The sequence below is a fragment of the Diabrotica undecimpunctata genome, chromosome 6 (assembly GCF_040954645.1).
Source record: "Diabrotica undecimpunctata isolate CICGRU chromosome 6, icDiaUnde3, whole genome shotgun sequence".
Classification (NCBI taxonomy): Eukaryota; Metazoa; Arthropoda; class Insecta; order Coleoptera; family Chrysomelidae; genus Diabrotica; species Diabrotica undecimpunctata.
In genome coordinates, this window is record NC_092808.1 from 107,522,028 (window position 1) to 107,542,551 (window position 20,524).

Genomic DNA, 20,524 nt, shown 5'->3' on the forward strand with positions numbered 1-20,524 from the left:
TTACGTGTTCTATATTGCAGTTGTGGTCGCAGGCGTAACCGTAATGTCCCTTATCCGTCCGGTTCTGAAAAAAAAAACAATTGTTAAAAATTACTCGTAAAGTAATCTTAAATGTCATTGAATATTGTTATTATTTTATAACGTTACGGTGTTATTAATTCTAACATGTGACTTCCTAGTTATGTTAATCATTTTTAATTTTGTATTATGATAAATTTGACACTATTTCATTTTGTACAATGTTTTACCCATTAATTTGTAAAAAAATATTAAAATAAATTGAATTGATTTACTTAATCCGTGTGCTTACAAATTTTAACTATTACTAAATATGTATGAAAATTTTAAATACCTAACTTCTTCCAAAAATCAATTTTTGTAATTCGCTTTATACATGGCAGAGTATTACGCACTAAAAGGCTTGCACCAACTGTTCCTCTTTGCCTAGAAGTTTGTGCTTCCGCCATACTATCACATGTTTTAGCTTATATTGGGACGCATCAGATAGTGGTAGGTCAAACATAAACTCGGAGATAAAAAAGTAGGCATCTTAATCAAATTACCCATTACAAAGTAACCAATATAGGGAAAACATGTCGCAATATAGCGGAGCAGAAATTTTTTGACAAAGAATTTTACATTAATACTTTTATGTCATATTAGTTTATTATTGTGTTTTTATTGCTTAGTTACCAACTATGTAATAGTATACTTTATGACCCGTACGGATGTAAAGATATAAACAAAAAGATAACTTATTAGAAACATCTTTATTTAATAACATTTCAGAACATTATTTTATTATTCAAAACAACCATATTACTAACGAAATCTTGACAGTAGAAGGCCAGCAGATCGAAAGAGTAAAAAAGTACACTTACCCAGGAACTTATAACAGAAAATAATGACTACACTGCAGAAATCAAAGTCAGAATCGAAAAAGCACGTTCTAATTTTATGAAAATGAAAAAGGTCCTATGTGGCAAAGATTTAACATTAGGTCTTAAAGTACGCCTAACAAAATGTTACGTATACAGTGTACTATACTGTGGAGTGGAATCATGGACGTTAAATCTAGACACAATGAGACGACTTAACGCCTTTGAAATGTGGACCTATAGAAGAATTATGAGGGTTTTCTGGGTAGATAGAGTTACGAACAATGAAGTACTGAGTAGAATAGGTAAAGAGAAAGAAGTTGAACTAACAATTAAAGAAAGAAAGCTACAGTATCTCGGACATGTGATGCGGGGCGAGAAGTATGGCATCCTGCGACTCATAATGCAAGGAAAGATAGATGGCAGAAGAAGCATCGGAAGAAGACGAATTTCATGGCTCAAGAACCTGAGAGAATGGTTTGGATGCAGCTCAAAACAACTTTTTAGAGCTACTGCCTCAAAAATTAAAATAGCTAGGATGATTGCCAACCTCCGTAGCGGAGATGGTACCTGAAAAAGAAGAAAACATTTAGAATGCACATAAAGCTGGCAATTCTGAAAGGATCCGGTGATATTTAGATCACCCGCGACAAACGTTGACTCATTTTTCATAGCTTGGGTGTAAAGTTTCTGTAAGAAAAAGTTTCTGTCTTCAACGTGGTCATACTGGCTCCAGCTTCTATCAAAAGAGTTGCCGAAGTCCGATGCAGGCAATGACCTGTGTACTTCTCAGGACTGCTCAAACTCAGATATTTTGCAATGGTGGACATGATTTTTCCAAATGTGTTCTTTTTAACTGGCTGTACAGTACAATGACCTTGTCTGTAGGCCAAAAAAGCCTTTTTTCTGAAGATCCACGGGGTCGTAAAGACCGTAATCTCGTACTAACTTCAACCTCTTCAGTTTATCTTCGTCAATAATTGTAAAAACACGCTATTTATCGGTTTTTGTCGCTGGTACTTTTACGACGAAAACTGATTTTCTATCTTCAACTCGAGTAACCAACATATTCACAAGTTCTTGTCGTCGACACCCACCAAATATACCAAATATTAATGCTACTTTGTTCATTAAAAATATTTCTTTCGGTGCTTCGTGAACATTTTCTCTAGACAATTCTATACATTTTCTTATCTACGATTAAAGTCTTCTTTACCATTAAATATTTGGACCAAAGGGAACTCGGAGAAAATGTTTCGGCGAGATCGGCAAAGTTTACAAGTAGCACAGTTTAACTAATGTGTTCTACATGGTTTTCTGTCATACAGTGCTGTAATTTTTCATATTCCTTATCGTAGGCATCTCTCGACTTATGTGGTAGTAACTTTTGCGTTGCTTTTTCCGCTTTTTTTTTTTAAATTTGACTAGGGATCTCAAAAATATCTTCCGTTTTCACGGATTTAGTTTTACACGTTTGGCAGCATTTCCGTAGCGTAGCAACATAGCACGGACGATAGAATGTCTACTAGTAAATATATTGTCAAAATGAAATCGAATTTTCGGATTTTTTAGAACATATTTATTTGTAGATGCAATAACGAACTAGTATGACATAAAAGTTTGTATGCATCGCGGGTATTAATAGATGTATATGCCCTCGGGCGACTTACAAAGTCGCCCGAGGCTCTGGTCGCCCAGAGGGTGACGATGTTTGTAACATCGTCACCCTCTGGGCATAAACATCGATTTAATACCCTTGGTGCATAAATAACTATTATGTCATACTAGTTTGTTATTGTGTTTTTATTACTTAATTACCAACTACGTAATAGTGTACTTTATGATCCGCACAGTTTCACTAATGTGTTCTACATGGTTTTCTGTCATCCAGTGCTGATGGACTTGTTTCCGTGCCATATCTTTCACACACACGCACATGCCATATTACATGCAAAAACTAATTTATTAACATTTATAAATTACCGCAAAATTAGGGGTTTTTTGCAACTATCTTGGTGAATTCTTTAATTTAGAGACTAGCATATATTGAAGAACATTTTAAGATATACAATTTTTATTTGAATCATTTTTCTCTAAACTACATACGAAACGTTTCATAGGCAAGAAATTACCTTTTCACATTTTAAAATTGTTTAAAACAAAAACAAAGCAAAATCAGCTGTATATCTTCATAAATATTTCATCTGCTACCCCTCATATAGGTACCTTTCAGAACCTTCAAATATCTAATAAGATTTTTACGTGAAATCAATGATTTTTCCCTGATACTAGTCTATTTAGTATTACAAGAGTTTCCGTATTTAAATGATCAGTGTAATCCCTTACACATTCATTTCTATGTCTTTTATGGCTTTTGGGAAAAGGTGTTATATTTATGTAAAATATCTTATATAGATCTTTTGTCTTGGACAAATTGTAGATGCGTTTTTTCGTAAACTTTCTTAAATTTAAAGACGTATTATTTTAATGTCATTTTTGACCGTTTCAAGTTTACCTAGTTTTCATAAACGAATAACAACGAGGTTCGTTACTGATAAATCTAAACCGCTCATTTTCTTTTGACCTCATTTTTGGTTATTTTATATATTTTTATTCTTTCCATTTGCCGTCAACTTTACCATAATAACCATTATTGATTTAATATAATAAAGGTTAAAAAGCGTTAAAAAACGTATTAATAATAACGTGAACTCTACTGGAACCAAAACGCCTTTGTCAGAACTGAAATGGGTGATATTGAAACCATAAACATCCAAAGAGGAGTTAAACAAGGTTGTATACTATCACCATTATTATTCAACTTGTACTCAGAGGACATCTTTGCACATGCTCTAGATGAAGCACAAGAAGGAATAAGTAAGTAAGATCACTGTAATCCCTTACAATTCATTTCTAGGTCTTTTATGGCTTTTGGGAAAAGGTGTTATATTTATGTAAAATATCTTATATATGTAGATCTTTTGTCTTGGACAAATTGTAGATGCGTTTTTTCGTAAGATTTCTTGAATTTAAAGACGTATTATTTTAATGTCATTTTTTGCCGTTTCAAGTTTACCTAGTTTTCATAAACGAATAACAACGTTACTGATAAATCTAAACTGCTCATTTTCTTTTGACCTCATTTTTGGTTATTTTATATATTTTTATTCTTTCCATTTGCCGTCAACTTTACCATAATAACCATTATTGATTTTATAATAAAGGTTAAAAAAATTAATATTAAGCTGCTCGACTATGGTACTCTGCTTTTCTAAATTGATATACAATACAACAGATAATTCAAATTTTAGATTCAAGGGTAAAAGTGTTCATAAAATGAACTATTAGAATCCTAAAGTTTATCTAAGATCAGTGACCTAAGGATTTAAATAATAAAAACATCTCGCTCAAAAACATGTTATCTGCAGTATAGGACTTCTGTTTACATTTTAAAAACACTCTTATTTATTGTTTTCTTAAAAACGATGCGCATTTCTGCTACAAAAAGGTAATTAAGTAACATTTATTAACGTAAATGTATTTCTTTCTAAAATTTGAGGACATGTGACAATGTAGTGAATAATAATTTGTTTTCTAATTGTTGAAAAACTGTAAAACAAGATATTTGTAATTATCAATGTATAGGTATTATTATATTGCCCGTTTTACGCTTTTTGGGATATTTGATATTGAAAACCACTGAGGTAAAATTAAACTGTCACTCAAATTACCAATGGCGGAAAGAAATATATTTTGTAAATTAAAATTAAACAATCGCAATTCAATCATAAATACGTACAAATCATAGATATTTAAATGCCAAAATTGCAAGGTAGGAAAAAAATAGTCCAGATTGACTAGTTGACAAAATCACAATAGTCTTGGTTCAAAATTATGTAGGGCCTTTTTAGTATATAAAATGCATTATTTTTTGTTTGTTTAACTTTAAGAAAATTCATTTCTTTCATGAGAACATCAAAACGAGATTACAAACTAGTTATAACATAAATAATTGGAAAAACGTAAAAAACAGAAAAACAAATTACCTAAACATATTCTTCAGATTAAAGTTTTGATTTAAAATTGGAAAAAAATTATAATCTAGAACCAACATCATTAAAAACTAAATAATTAACACAGGTTATAAGTTAGACCAAGTCTAACTTATATTGCCTTCTTAAAAACTATCAAAAGAAAAAGCTGATCGTCGCGGAGCGCAGTATTCTGCGTTGTGTTTGCAGAAAACGTTGGTATTTCCCATCCTGTGAAATTCATGATACAGCAAATGTTAGCCCAATAATCGAGAGAATAAAATCTCTCAATAGGAACTTTACTCTCAGAACCATAAACGGCCTCCCATCCAACACCCAAGACACCCTAAAAATCTCCTGGTCTTTCCGTGGTCACGTAAAATCCCGGAAGCCCAAAAAAACAAACTTCACGTCCCGTTCACTCTAATGCAGGCATGCACTAACGAACTTCCGGAGGAATACGCTAACATTCTCGAAGCTACTCCAATAGTTTTTACAACCTACCTTTAACTTCCAATTCCTTTTCCATACCTCGGACAGGAGGAGATTGGTTTTTTGCGGTTTTCCAATCTCACTACTCAACGATACCTGTCCGTCCCTGAAAAAATAGCCGCAACTATTTTCTCACCTGAGCCGGTAGTTGCTGGAACCGTCTATCAAACTTCGACGAGGTCTGGCCGTTAGCGAAGGCGACCAATAACCTAATTATAGTGCAATACACTAGTTCTGAAGTTGGTCGCAATCACAAAAACGGCTTGCAGGAACAATGGTAACTAGAGAACACGGTTTCAGCCTCTGCCGACCCAGACTCGCACACATTCAACACTTAAACATATTCACACAAATCACACTCACACTAATCCAACAGTGAAAGGGGTCCTTCTTTCTGCTAACGAAGTATCCTCATCACCGGGACCCCCGGCCGACTGCAGCCCCAGTTACTTAACACGGGGCCTGTGGTCGGACGGGAAAAATCTAGCGCTCGACCGCAAAATTACAGTGCAATACACTGGTTTTGCGGTCGAGTATAAGCTCGAAAATGACACAGGAACAATAGTAACTAGAGACCCGACTCTGTCGCATCTAGCTAAAAATACACACACTCTCTCTGGAAAGAACATCACAATTCAGACAAGCCTTTCGCCTCTGATTCGAATAGTGACTTCATCTAAACAGCCTCCAAGATGCTCCACCAGAAGAAGAGGAAGAACGCTAACGCCCCAGCGCGTTTTCGGAATGTTTTGCTTTTGCCTTCTCAACATATTCAACGCAAGCCTGAAAAGGATCAAACGATCCTAAACGGGTACAAATTATTCATTCCTTTTCGAAATAAAGCTATCCTAACCCTATCCAACAAACTGAACATTGACTGACTGACCAGAACAGTTCAATATCTATTTTCAACTGCTAGAAGGCAACTTGTAATTACTGCACCTGAATTGTTTTGACTTGCATCGTCTGTACCATGTTACCATAGACAGATGTCTATATCGTTAAAAGATGTTCCCTTTGGAATAAAAATTGACTTGTTACAGAACGTTGGAAATAGTGAACAAGTACATTTTGTAGGTTAAGAAAAATCCCATTATGCTTCCTTCCTAACAATTTAAATCTGATTGAAATTGTTGTTATTTAGTTCTTTTAATAAAATTTATTTCCAACGATTAGATAACTAACTTGTTAAATATATAACGAATCAATAAAATATTTCCGTAATTTATGCACTAGGCGCCATTATGACAATTTTTTCAACGACGATTAGCAAATCTAAATATACACTCATAATGAACACATTTTATCGGTTTACAATAATAATCACCAAAGGGTCATCAAAAACGTGATATATTAAGTAATTATTTTTTAATTATTATATATTGACTATATGAAGTGGTATTTTGTAGTACTGTTTAAACTGTTTTATTTGCCACCCAAGGCAAAGCTGATACACGTTTTTTTTCAAAATTAATTATATGCAGCATGGCTGATAAGAGAATATTACTGATATAAATGTTCATAATGGAGTGTTAAACAGTAAATTCCAAGAGCTATAAATACATTATATCTAATTTTCCTCGAGTTAACACAAATATGTATATCAAGTATATTTAAATACACAACAATATGTTTAAATAAACAACATCAACTTATTTCGTAATTTTTCAATATTTATTTAATTCAGAAGGCACATATATTAAATGTAGACTTTGTTGTGGAAGGTTTTTCAGACTCATGAGCGTTTGCTAATTCTGTGAGGTGAGCACGACTGAGTGAAGGCTAAGGATGGTTCAATTTCAGGTATCCGACGACATTCACGTTTCATGATTAATTTTACGGCATGAGAAGTGTCATAAATATATTACAATATCTTTCCGTTGGATTATAATGATAAACCAGAAATAAACAAACAAAGACTGCGATAAAGCTTAGCAAGGACCGTATAAGTTTCAGCAAGCAACCAAGAGAGCCACAGGTTTAAGTATACAACAAATATGTAACCTACAATCTACAGTGTATAAAGAAAAACACGTTTTATATCATCTTTAATATAAGTATCGGGATCTGTTTTCCTCACATACAGTTTTATATAATTTTTTATAATGCTGTTTCATATACATATACTTTTTGGAGAAGCACTTAAAAATAAAAGGTTGTGTTTGAGTTTTTGGATATTATTCGCTTCAGAGTCTGTTAATTCGCCATCTTACCTTTATGGAATTATTGTTTTTACGAGCTTCAAAGGAGTGCTCCTTATCGTGTAGAAGGTGGTACATGTTTATTGTCGGCATTCTTATTTCCGGTTTCTGTAGCATTAGTTAGTATAAAACTAAAAACATGCAAATAATAATTTATTATTTTATTCTTTACGGTAAGTAACGACAATCCATTCTGCCAATAGCGTTTTCATGTATAGTTTCCGTCAAGATATACGAAATTTTGCCTGACGCTGGTTGGATCACCCTACCGATTTAGTATTATAATAACAAGCAACAGACCCTCCAGTACATATACTATTTTAATAGGGTTGGAATAATAAATATAAAATTAAATATCATATCATATATTTAATAAGTATTTATATTTATGTAGTTATAGGTATGTTATTATATACAACGAAATAAGAGAAATGAACAAATTAAAGAAATTAAGGAAAATATGTACAAATTTGTATAACAAATTAAAGAAATGTTAATAACAGTAAAGGATTAAAAGGGTGGTAGCAAAACTCAGAATTAAAAAAGGTAACATAATAAAATTAGAAACAATAACATAAAAAAATAAAATTTGAAGTTTAGATGGAAAAAAATAATTACAAATTACAACTATATGTCACTATCGCTGTCATCTTCAGTAGAATCATCATCATCTAATGTTATAATTATTGGTTTAATATGTGAGGTTAATGTTCTGTAATGATCTTCCGTTTTTATAACATGTGAAACACAATTTTGCCACAGTGTTGTAGAAATCTTTTTCATTTGGATGGTCTCATGCCAGAGTGAACTATGTGCATTTTATTTGTTTTAACTTTTTCATTTCCATTATGAGGCAAACTTTTGTTCGAAACTTATGTCAAAACGAACTATGTGAATAACAGAAAACATCAGCTGGAAATTAGTAAATTCTATTTAGCAAAAGGGTGGTAGTACTGGTAGTCATATGCCACAGTGAACCATCATCCAGTCCAAGATGGCTTCCCGTGCACATAGTTCACATCGTCATGACATTGTTGATAGAAATTCTAGTGAAGATGAGCACGCTGATTTCAGTAATGGGTCTTCAGATGATTACCATCCAAGTTCTGATTAGGATATTACAGAATCAGGTAAGATAATAATATTTATTGCCATAAAACTTCATTATCAAAGTTTGGTTATGTTTTGGAACGTTTCTTTTGCCAAAGTGAACCATGTGCAAATTTATTTCTTGCAGTGTCCACTGGGAGTGCTAGTGAAATATGAGCAGTTATACCAACCTAAGAACATAGTATTTACCTATCTATATAAGAATGAAGCAATATATTCCATTAATTTATATTGGAATTGTAAAAAAAAATTAAAATCACATAGTTCACTTTGGCAAAAGAGAACGTAAATTGTCTGTCTTATGCATAGTGAATGTGTGTTTCAAAGTATTTTTATGTTATAACATAAAAAAGTAATGTAAAATATTTACTTATATAAAATATTAATAATTTTGTGTTTTTACAGATGAAAAAAATACCAGAGGGCAGGAAGAACCTCAAGACAAGAAGAGAAAATCTGATCCTAAGAAGTGGAAAAAAAATATTCGCAAGCAAAAAAGGGCAGCTGGTAAAGAATATATCAATACTTCAGGTACTGTCATACACTCTAAATATTTTAATGACTATTCCTGCAATTGCAAAATAAACTGCCAAAATAAGCTTACAGCACAGCAAAAAGAAAGTTTTTTTAATTTGTTTTATAACGAGTCACAGTCTTGGGAAACTCAAACAAGCATAATAAGTGGTGCTGTAAAATGTAGAACGATAATAAGACGTCGTAAGAACACTGATATTTAAAAAAAAACAGGCAATCGTGAATTTTATATCCCTTCTGAAAACGGAGATATTAAAGTATGCAAAAAAATGTTTATGGGAATATTACAAATCAATAGTAGTAGAGTACATCGTGCTTTGCTTAAGAAAAAAAGTGGAAATTTAAGTGATCTTAGAGGGAAAAAAGTGCCTCATAACAAATCTTCACCGTCCACAATGGAGTCAATAAAAAATCATATACAAAGTTTCCCTACCATAGTAAGTCATTACTGTAGAACTCAATCCCAAAAAAAATACTTGGATTGTAATTTAAATTTGTCATTAATGTACAGACTCTATGTTGATAGTTTAAGAGAGAGAAATGTTGACAAAGTTCCAAGCCAATCGCTTTATGAAAAAGTGATCAGACGTGATTTTAATCTTAGTTTTAAATCTCCACGAAAAGATACCTGTCAAACATGTGACAGGTTGAACATTGAAATAAAGGCAGCTGAGGAAAACAAAGATGAAGCAATGTTAAAGACTAAGAAACTAAACCAGGAACTACACCACAGAAAAGTACAGTTAGCTCGCTCAGAAATAAATGAAGACGTTAAGATTAGTAAAGAAGGGAAAGCTACAGTAATTAGTTTTGATCTTCAGAAAGTAATGCTTCTTCCTAAACTAACCACAGGAGTTGTTTACTATAAGAGGCAGCTTTCATGCTACAATCTTGGTATACATAATTTTGAAAATAATGTCGGGACAATGCATGTTTGGGATGAGAGCACTGCCTCACGAGGTTCCCAGGAAATAGGATCATGTATTTTAAAATTCATAAATACCCATGATCATAAGGACATATTGATTGCATGGTCTGACTCATGTGGCGACCAAAACCGCAACATTAATATTGCCGCGTTATGGATGTACATAGTGCAGTCCCCTACTTTAAACATAAAGGAAGTAGTTCATAAGTTTGCTGAGCCAGGACATTCATATCTACAAAACGATAGCGATTTTGGTGATATAGAAAAAAAGTTGAAATATCATCCTGAAATTTATGTGCCTACACAATGGCATAACATAATTTCAAACTCAAGAGTTAAAAAGAACAAATTTGAAGTAGTATGCATGGAAAAAGAGGATTTCAAGAGTATTAAAACAAAATCTGGTAAACCGCAAAAAAGACTCAGATGAACAAAAAGTAGAATGGTTAAAAATAAAACAAATGAAATTTACTCAAGACCATCCAGGAGTTATGGAATTTAAATACACACATAACAAAGAAATACAATTTTATTCAGTAAATCTAAATAAGAGATTGAAAGGCCGACCTGTAAACCTAGCTTCTTTAAACTTAAGCATTCTTTACCCCGAAGGAAGAAAATTAAGTCAAGCAAAACTTAATGATATCAGATCACTTTTGCAATTCGTACCACCATGCCATCACCAATTTTACAATAAACTTCAACAAAGTGAAGTATTGGAAGATGACATTGAAGAAGAGAATGACAATAACAATGAAGAGGAAAATGAGATGAACAATGCGATCTAAATATTGCTACTATTAGTTTTTTTACACATTTGTATAATTTAATTACTCATAATTCTTGAAAATTTAATTCTTTTGTATTGTTAGTTTTAATGATGTATTAATAAACTTGATTACAAACAAAAAGAACAATTTATTTATACTTCTCGTGCCAGACAGAACTAAGTGCTAAAAAGTTTGCCAAAGTGAACCATGTACTGCAAATGCTGACCAAACAGCTTTAAAAGTAGACAAAATCATGTGCTGTTACTAAAAGTCTTAAAGAAATGTTCTTTTGAATAGTCTTAGAACCTTTTATATTCTATAAGAGATTATAACATATTGCGTATATTTTATAACACCTTCATAACTTTAAACTGTCGTACTGAAAATTTTCAATTTCGGCTTTTGGTTCACTCTGGCATAAGACCATCCATTTCTTCTACAACATGTGATACAGATTGGCTACTAAATTTTGGACAGTATTTGTTTCGCCGTAAACTTCCCTTAAGTTGGCTCCAGATTAATTCAATAGGGTTGAAAATACGTAATAAAGAGGTAATCGCAATATAATGACCATCACGTTTGGCCAATTCGTCTATAACAAACTGTTTTTCAAATACTTTTGTGTGAAGAACTTCCAACATTTATTTTTTTTGTATATGTTTCTTCAAAGTACAAATCATTTTCATACAAAAAATCCGATATTTGTTTTTTTGTCGAGCCTACATTGGGGATTTTTCTAATTTGTTCGCTGTGATACGTCGCGTTATCCATTACAATGACACTTTTTGGAGACAAATTTGGCAACCCTTTTTTTTTCAAACCATTCCTTAAACAAGTTACTCGTCATATTTTCATGGTAATCCAGCTTTAAATCTTTAATATTTTTGCCGATAGTAAAAAACTTTATCCTCCAAGCCAGCCATTTTTGGATCCAATGTTCAGAATAATTAGTCGCTGACCTCTATTAATAGGATAATTGGGTGCACACTTAATAGAGTCGTCTGTCCAACTTTTTTGAGCAGTATCGTGGGTATCGAACTATGTTTCATTCAAGTAAAAGTATCGGTCTTCCTTCATCTCTAAATTTTGATATAGCATCCAAATATTCGTTTCTCCAGTTAATAAGTCGAGAGGAATCCATTATTGATGATAGCTTATTAATTTCCTTGTATCGAAAACCAATGTAATTCAAAAACCTTGAATGCGAATACGTAATAGAATAGTCGTTAACAAGTCGATCATAGATCATACTAAGCGTTGGAACTAGGTTCTTTAAATAGAAATTATAAATTGCTCTTCTAATTACCTCAACGTCTTTTTCATTTACTGCTTTATATGTAGAAAAGTCACTCCGCTTTTTACGATATCGAATTCTATCTGTAACAATTTTCCACACTGTTATATATGGCGTGCTTGTCAATCGAGATGTTGCCTTGATGAGAAATTTACCGTCTTCTGGATTTGGATTATCTTCTTTTACTGTTTGATAAACATTCCTAATAATTTCTTTGAGATCATCAGATAAATGTCAACGTGTTTTACACTTAGCACTAGCTTCACCAATTCCTGACATTTTACTTGAATAGCCGTGACCTAATCACCGATCTAAATGCAAGAAAATAACTGCCTGAATGTGCAAATGTCATACTTAAATACCTATGTTTGCCCCCTTTCATAATGTTTCATAAATTATGTTTTCTAGATAAATAAATAATACCTAATTATACCTAAATACCTATTCGCACGAAAATGATAATGTGCAAAGCTATAGAATAATAATAAGAGGTATACTTTATCTTTAACTAATACACTTGCTAATGATTTTTTAATTTTCTTTTTAAAGTGTATTCGAATTTATTTAAAGTGAAAACGACATAAAACAGATAATATTCTAACTCCATAAAATTCAAGTATTGAGTCCGTTGAACATAAAAGTTGTTTGTGATCGTTAATAATAATTGATTCCAAGCAACTTAATTTCAGATGAGTAAATCAGATGAGTAATCAAAGATGACTAATTCGTGTATAGCAAAATTTTTTTTAATACGAAACATTGTGTAGAAATTTTAATTTTAACAATTTATTTGCGCTGATAGGTAACGAGTCAGTTCTGTAAATAATATAAAACCCGGTCCTAGTAAGCTGTTCCAAAACTATTGCCACCCGTCGCAAAGACAATTGAGGGATTAGTAACACGAATAGGTGTTGTTCATTATTATAATAATGCAGTCGACTGGGTCATCTCACCAGCCTCACTCCAAATTTCTTATATCTTGAACCAAACTGTAATTGCAGGCTTATAACAAGTAGGTAAATACTTCTGTATACAAATCTCCCTCTTTAAAGATGTAGTCTATCAAGAGCTCGACTAGCTTTACTGATTCTTCTCACTGGTATAACTAATGTAGAGCAATTTCATCTGTTTCTATGATTCTGAGAGGTTCCACTAACTTTGTATCAATATTATGACGTTCTTCCTTGAGATTGGGTAATGGGAGCAGAAACTTCATTTTTCTTATATATGTAGCTTATAGACTTTTAAGGATCTTTCCTAAAATTTGATACCCATACGTTTTGTCAAGGAGTTAATTTAGGAAGTTAAGAGGCTCGATGGCAATGGCTCGATCAAAATTCAACTTTGTTTTTTTTTTATTTTTCTTCTCCTCCCTTATAAGTACCTTTTGAAAATCAGAAACTGTCGGAATTAACTGTGGTAAGGCAATTGGAGTCATTCCTTTTAACTTACGACCCATTAGTAGTTCAGCTGGACCATAACCATTATTTATTGATGTAATGCACAATGTAATGCGTAAGTTGATTTTTGAAATATTTTACTTATCCTTTAATCCATTACTCTATAGATATACTATGCTAAACGATACTACTAAAAATATATATTGAAAGATATCTGCCATTTATTAGAATTAATTCATTAGACAACATGAGAAAGTTTCAAATAAATAATTTCTTTTTAAAAGTTATATGGCAAAGAGATTTTGGCTAATGCCATAATCTCACACACACGCACATACGTTTTTGTCACACAGTCAACACAACCAATAACCGTTTCTTATTAGCATATAGAAATGAAAAATGTACAAAACAAGTAGTTAGTATACACCCTTTTTCAAAAATTCCATGGCTAATTAAGCAATATTTAAATTTACCGCATCCAGAAGAATATATGTCACACATTTTGGCGTACTTAAAAAAAATTATGGCGACAATATAATAAATTATTGCATTTAATTTTTATCGTTTTATTTACTTGCTTATTTTTATATTTACTTCGTTTATTTATTAATTTCTCAGAAAAATATATCGCTGAATAAGTAAAGTAGAAACCGCCTTCTCAGCCTGTATTCCATTTTAACTTCACTTCAATTGTAAGTAATTAAAACAAATTAAGAATAATTGGTTTCTTGAGCCCTTGCATATCTAAGAAAACGCATCATTATTTACAAACATTTCAGACACGTGCTCCTCTTAAAATTTAGGGATGTGAAAATTAAGTTATTTTTAGTAATGAAGTAGAGGCCAACTAATTGTTAAAATATGTTTTATTATGTATCTAGTCTTTATTTTTTGTTTTATGCCATTATATCAATATAACTTTGATTTTTCGCAATGACCTTTTATTCTATCTGTTTTCTTTCTTCTTCAATCTACTCCATTCTTTTACAATATTTACTTCTTTGCACAGTTTTTAATTAATACAAATTGACAACAACTATATAAAATGACTACTTTTTATTAAAAAATACTCATAATATTGCATGACTTACATCTTATACACCTTATATATTTTTAAATTTGTTATATATTTTACAGAAAAAACTTTCTTCTACAGATACTATTTTCACGGTAGTTGCCAACTATTCTTCTCAAGATTCTTCATTCATAAACAAGAAAAAGGTTTCCATCTGTTTTGTAAATGTAGACCAGTAAAGCAAAACAAAAAAAAGAAAAAATCTTACACGGGTTTATGAAGATTCTAAAATGTATATGAGAGATAGCTGAAGACAAATCTTTAAAGACGTACAGATGCCTTGTTTTTTTTTTAAACAATCATAACAAGTGAAAACATCATGTTTTGCCTACATGTAAAACGTTTCTTATATATTTTAGAGAATAGTTCAGTTCAAATAAAAGTTGTAGATCTAAAAAGTTATTTAACTTCAGAGCTTCAGAATTAAAATAAATCAACAATTGAGTGAGATAATTGTAAAAAATCCCCATTTTTGCAGTAATTTATAAATGTTAATACTTTTGTTTTTTGCATAATGACATATACTATAACTATATTTCAAATTATGCCAATTAATGAGTACCTAATTGAAGAGTGTTAAATCTCAGCTAGATAGACCAAATAGTTTGTAAGTTATTTAATTTGTTTATCCCGGAGAGCGATTATACACACAGTTGCACTTGTCTAAATTGTGACTAGAGGCGTTTAGCAGATCACACTCGACTTTTTAAGGCTTAAGTTTTAAGATATATTAAAAATTTTTCAATATTTTATCAAAATTGTTATTGAAAAATCCTTCTACGATTAAAGAAACCAAGATGGCAATTTTTAATTCTTAAAATCATATTTCCATTGTTTATTAACATTTAGAGCTGAAAATTGTACAGATTATAAACAAAGATCTAAATTTTATTATCCGTTTTATAGATGGCATATACTGAGAAGGAGTTAAAAGGTATAACCTGTTAAAGTGATCATACTCGTAAAATATCGCTTGTCGGCGCTTCGTTTTTTCAGAACTTGAAATCGGAGCGAGCTGAAAAAATTTGCAACATCTTAGTTTCTATGATGGCACGCAACAGTTTGATTTTTTAAATTGCGGTAGTTCTATAGAATAATAAGAACTGTGCTATTTTTAAATCGCGGAAAAATCGGAAAAATTGGGAAAAATCAATTAGTTAAATTTTTCCATAAAAAAAATTAAATTTTACTATTATTTCATAAGAAACATTTGAATTTTATTGATTAATTTGCCTATATAGACCTGTCGTCAGAGATGTGACCTCTAAAAATTATAAAAACAAGGTGAATTTTACTGAGAATGACAATTTTGGCACCTCAAAAAGATGCAAAAAAGAATTCGATATCTTTTGATAAGAGTATCTTCTCGACAAAAATCAAAAGGGGTTTTTAAGTTGAAAAGTCAAGTTTTCTTATGTAATTTTTGCATTTTTCACAATTAAACTTAGTTTTTATAAAAGTGTTAAATAAATTAACGTTGCTCGATCTTGCCATTTTTTACTATTCTCTTGAGATCATTAAAATTTATCACTTTCATTGACCAGTCGTAGTGGAATTTTCCATTGTTAGAGCTTAATCTCTAAAACTTATAACATGCAATTTTAATTTAGAGTTTTGGCAACAAATATGAGGCAAATATGCCTACAAAAAGGTTAATTTAAACTTTCACGTTACAAACGATTTAAAACGCATTTTGATTTTTGTCGATAAGACACTCTTATCAAAAGATCGAATTTTTACCGAGGATTTGATACCAATTTTGTTTAAAATTCTTGATTTCACGCGCGTAACTGACATTTGAAATCGATTTTTGCTTCAAGCGTTGTTTCGGAGGGAATGGTTTATTATATACAAAATGTGCTAATAAATATTTTTACTAAAAAGCTCAGCTACATTTTTTATTTAAAACATTTTTTTCTACGGCATAGAGATCTTTTTGCATATTTTTTTGGGTCAAAAAATTGACAAATTTGAAAAATTTCTCAGCAAAATTTAATTTGTTTGTATTATTTTTAGAGATTCAATGGTATTTTCGTCTCTAACGACTGTAGTAAATATGATTATATATATATATATATATATATATATATATATATATAATATTAATTATTAAATCTTTTGTAAAGTACAAAAGAATTTGTTTCAAAATTTGTATTAAAACCATTTATCCACAGAGTGTAAAAACTTTTAACAAAATAAGTCGTTTCATATTTTAATTTAAATAAACACATTTGGAGTGTTCATTCATAATTTATAATATATATTTATATAAATAATATACATTAATTATTAAAATATAATTATTTGTTACGAAATAATTGTAAAATTCAATAACTTTTTTTTCAGTAGAAATTTTTCATTTTTTCCGGTAGATGAAAATAGACCAGTTCTTATTATTTTTCTAAGCCTGCCTCAGTTAAAAGAAAATTAATATTCTGTGAGTAGTAGATGGCGAGATATTGCAAACTTTTCAAGCGAGTTTTAATTTGAAATTCCATTCTAAAAAAACGGAATGTTCCCTTTCTCTTTAACGTGACGATATTTTACGAGTACGATCACTTTAACCGGTTCTAACTTTTTACTTCTTCACTGTGCCATCTATAAATTGGATCATAAAATCTAGATCTTCACTTTTAATCTGTTTAATTTTCAGCTCTTAATGTTAATAAAAATGGAAATATAATTTTAAGAAAAAATGCTATCTTGGTTTTTACTAGTCATAAAAGGCTCTTTTGTTAAATTGTGTTTTTACCATCTTTTCAGTGAGCCTACTACAAGCGCGTGGCATAGAAATATCAAATGTATTATAAATGTTTATAAGCTAACACATCAGCCCTTTTCCAAATGGTTTTTTTTTAATTTCAATTTTAATTAAATGTTGATGTCTTTTTAATAATAATAAATGTTAATCCTCAAAGAATCCATTGTGATCTGCTAAATATCTCTAGTCAATGTCTCGACAAGTATAATTATTTAAATAATCGCTCTCCGGGATAAACAAATTGAGTAACTATTTCTAATAAGCCTAAAAAACGCAGAATTAAAGAAAAACGGATATTTATGATATTAAAAAGAAGCAGTTTTGAACGTTTTACATCGTTTGTAACGTGAAAGTTTTTTGGCAATATTTATTTTTACACTTAAGAGCGTAGGCGCAAAATTTCGAGCCAATGCTTTTTAAATGCATTAATTTTTTTCGAATCCTAAAAAACCAATAAGTATTTTTGAAACATTTAAACGCAGAATGAAAGAATACATTATTACTGAGGGCCGAAAGTCCCTGAAAACTTCTATAATGTTTATTTTAATAAGTTACAGGGGTGAAAAAAAAAAGAGAAAATTTAGTGTGATTTTTAATTTCAACTATCTCATTCAAAAAAACTTTTTGTTTATTCTAAGGGACTTTCGGCCCTCGGTAATAATGTAGTCTTTCATTCTGCGTTTAAATTTTTTAAAAATATTTGTTAGTTTTCTCGGATTCTAGGATTTCTAGGATTCGAAAAAAGCTCCTAATTTAAATACGGTAACGGTTTTTGAAATTACTAAAAGCACAATCATATTATATCAAATAATTTTTTTCAGGACCAGATATATCCGTATTACTGTTTTTACTATATTGTTATTATACTGTTTAAAATATAAAGCAGCTATGAAATAAAACAAGCAGAGATGACTTTCAAGAGTCAAATTCACCTGAAAGACGGTTGGTTAGGTGACCACCTGTTTTCGTTTCTTTCGCACTTGACTGACTCGGAAGGGTGGAACTTCCTTTACCTAACGTTCTTCTGGTTGTCAAAAAATCTCAACTGTGAAATTAAAGTAGGGTTGTATTAATGACGGTGCGTTTTACCGAATTTTTGGTTTTTAAAGGGCGATTGATAATTGTTAATATTTGAAGCGCATGGATGGCGTTCGAATGGATATTTTAAAAAATATTCTGAATTACCATATAAAAGAGTTTATTGTAAAAATGATTAGATCGGAAACAGTTTTTTATATTAAAGTGTTCTGCGATTAGATGTAAACAAATCACATTTTTGTTGTTTTATTAGGATTGTTGTATTTTTTATGAAGTAATGTTTGAATATATTTAATACTCCTAAAACCCATATTATAATTGTTACTTCGAGTAAACACACAGCAATTACTTAACATTTAAGCACCTACATGCTACTTAAGTTACATAAGTACCGACGTAAGGTCTGATATACCACCATACCTTTAACAACGAAAACTTTTATGTTTGTTGATATTTTTCTGGAAAACTGTTGCGATTTATTATTTGTATTGTCTAGTTATTATACTGGGCGACCATTACTACCTCTATAGTAGTAGTAGTGTGCCATTTCAGTAAACATGGAGCAGTAGACGGTAGAAAATTTGCATACGATACGTTTATCCGAATGCAAAAATCAGTGATCACTATGCAGCGGCTTTTTCGCACTCACTTTAATATTGGTAGGCGTGGAGCGGTTCCATTTTGCAACACAATCTTAAGATAAAGAATTTTAGAACAACAGGCAGTGTCATGAAAAAAAAGCAGCAAGGTTCGAATAGAACAGTAAGAACCAATCAAATACACTGCAAATCTTATAATCAAAATGATCAATCAAGGGTAGTATCAGTTTTTTTAGGAACCAGTTGGACATCTTAGTACCTTGACATATAAACCTATTAGCGTAACTTCTTTCTTCTTAAAAACTGTATAAAAATATTAAAAACGTAAATAAAAAGTGAATAAATATCAAGTTTACACTGATTCATGATGAACACGCCAAAATCCACAAAGATTCGTACAGTCAAGGATAATGAAATAGAACTTGATTGAAAAAATGCAATATTTTGAATAAAATACAATTAACATTTTTTATCTACTACACTGCTCTAAAAGTCATCATTTTGTTGTTCAAAATACAGCATTTAGAGTATCAATTAATGCATATTAAGATTCGAAAAAATCCAATTGTTTTTAAAAATAACGTCAATTAAATCATAGACAAAGGGAGAAAAATAGTAAAGGTATTCAGATGCATCGAAGTGTACTACGGGAATTGGTACCGCATATATAACGTCCAACAATCAATTTTAATTTAGACTTCCCAAATATTTCAGAATTTTCTCTGCTGAACTTTATGCAATAGTCAAAGCTCTTAAACATGTTAACAAAAATAAAATACTAAAACGCCTGATCCTAAACGATTTCCTTGATGTTGTACGTACTTTAAAGCATGTGTATCCTAAAAGCCCCCTAGAGAAAATGGTAAAATCTCAACTCAAGAAAATGGAAACGAAGGAGCAGACCACTGCGCTCGTAAAGTGTCGGAACGTGTGGAAACAGATGTAAAGGAGTGTCGAAATCTCGCGGGTGATATAAAGTATCATTATATTAGAAATTAAATTACGTGTAAGTGGAATCAAAAGTGAAATTATTCACGGACCACACTAAGGAAAATTAAAGTCAGTATTTATACGTGACTACCTAGATTATGAAGCTGAAAACTTTAAACTATCATTACTCGCCCACAGAGATAATCACCACAAATGTGAAATTTGTGATGAAACAAATAATGTAAAATATTTGAATGGGTGATTGGAAAAAGGATAACATTCCAAAAATATGGAGAAATAAAGTGAGATAGCCAAAATTCCATAAAATATTTGAGAGCAAATATCAATAGTCAGTGTAATCAAAAAAAAAAAAAAGAAATCCTATCAAGAATCAAACAAGCAAGAAAAGCATACATGAGCATGAAAACATTTTTTACAAGATCAGACCTTAGTCTGCAGCTTAGAATCCGAATGATCAGATGT

At 31.0% G+C, this 20,524-nt stretch overlaps 1 protein-coding gene across 3 annotated transcripts in view; it reads right to left on the reverse strand.

Moving 5' to 3' along the window:
- sev (receptor protein-tyrosine kinase sevenless) overlaps nt 1-20,524 on the reverse strand; it is a 231,028-nt gene that overhangs the window by 186,440 nt on the left and 24,064 nt on the right. For all 3 annotated transcript variants that reach the window (XM_072535084.1, XM_072535083.1, XM_072535082.1), the window contains exon 2: nt 5-64. In XM_072535084.1, the coding sequence (XP_072391185.1) occupies nt 5-64 (60 nt within the window). The remainder of the gene's footprint in view (nt 1-4; nt 65-20,524) is intronic.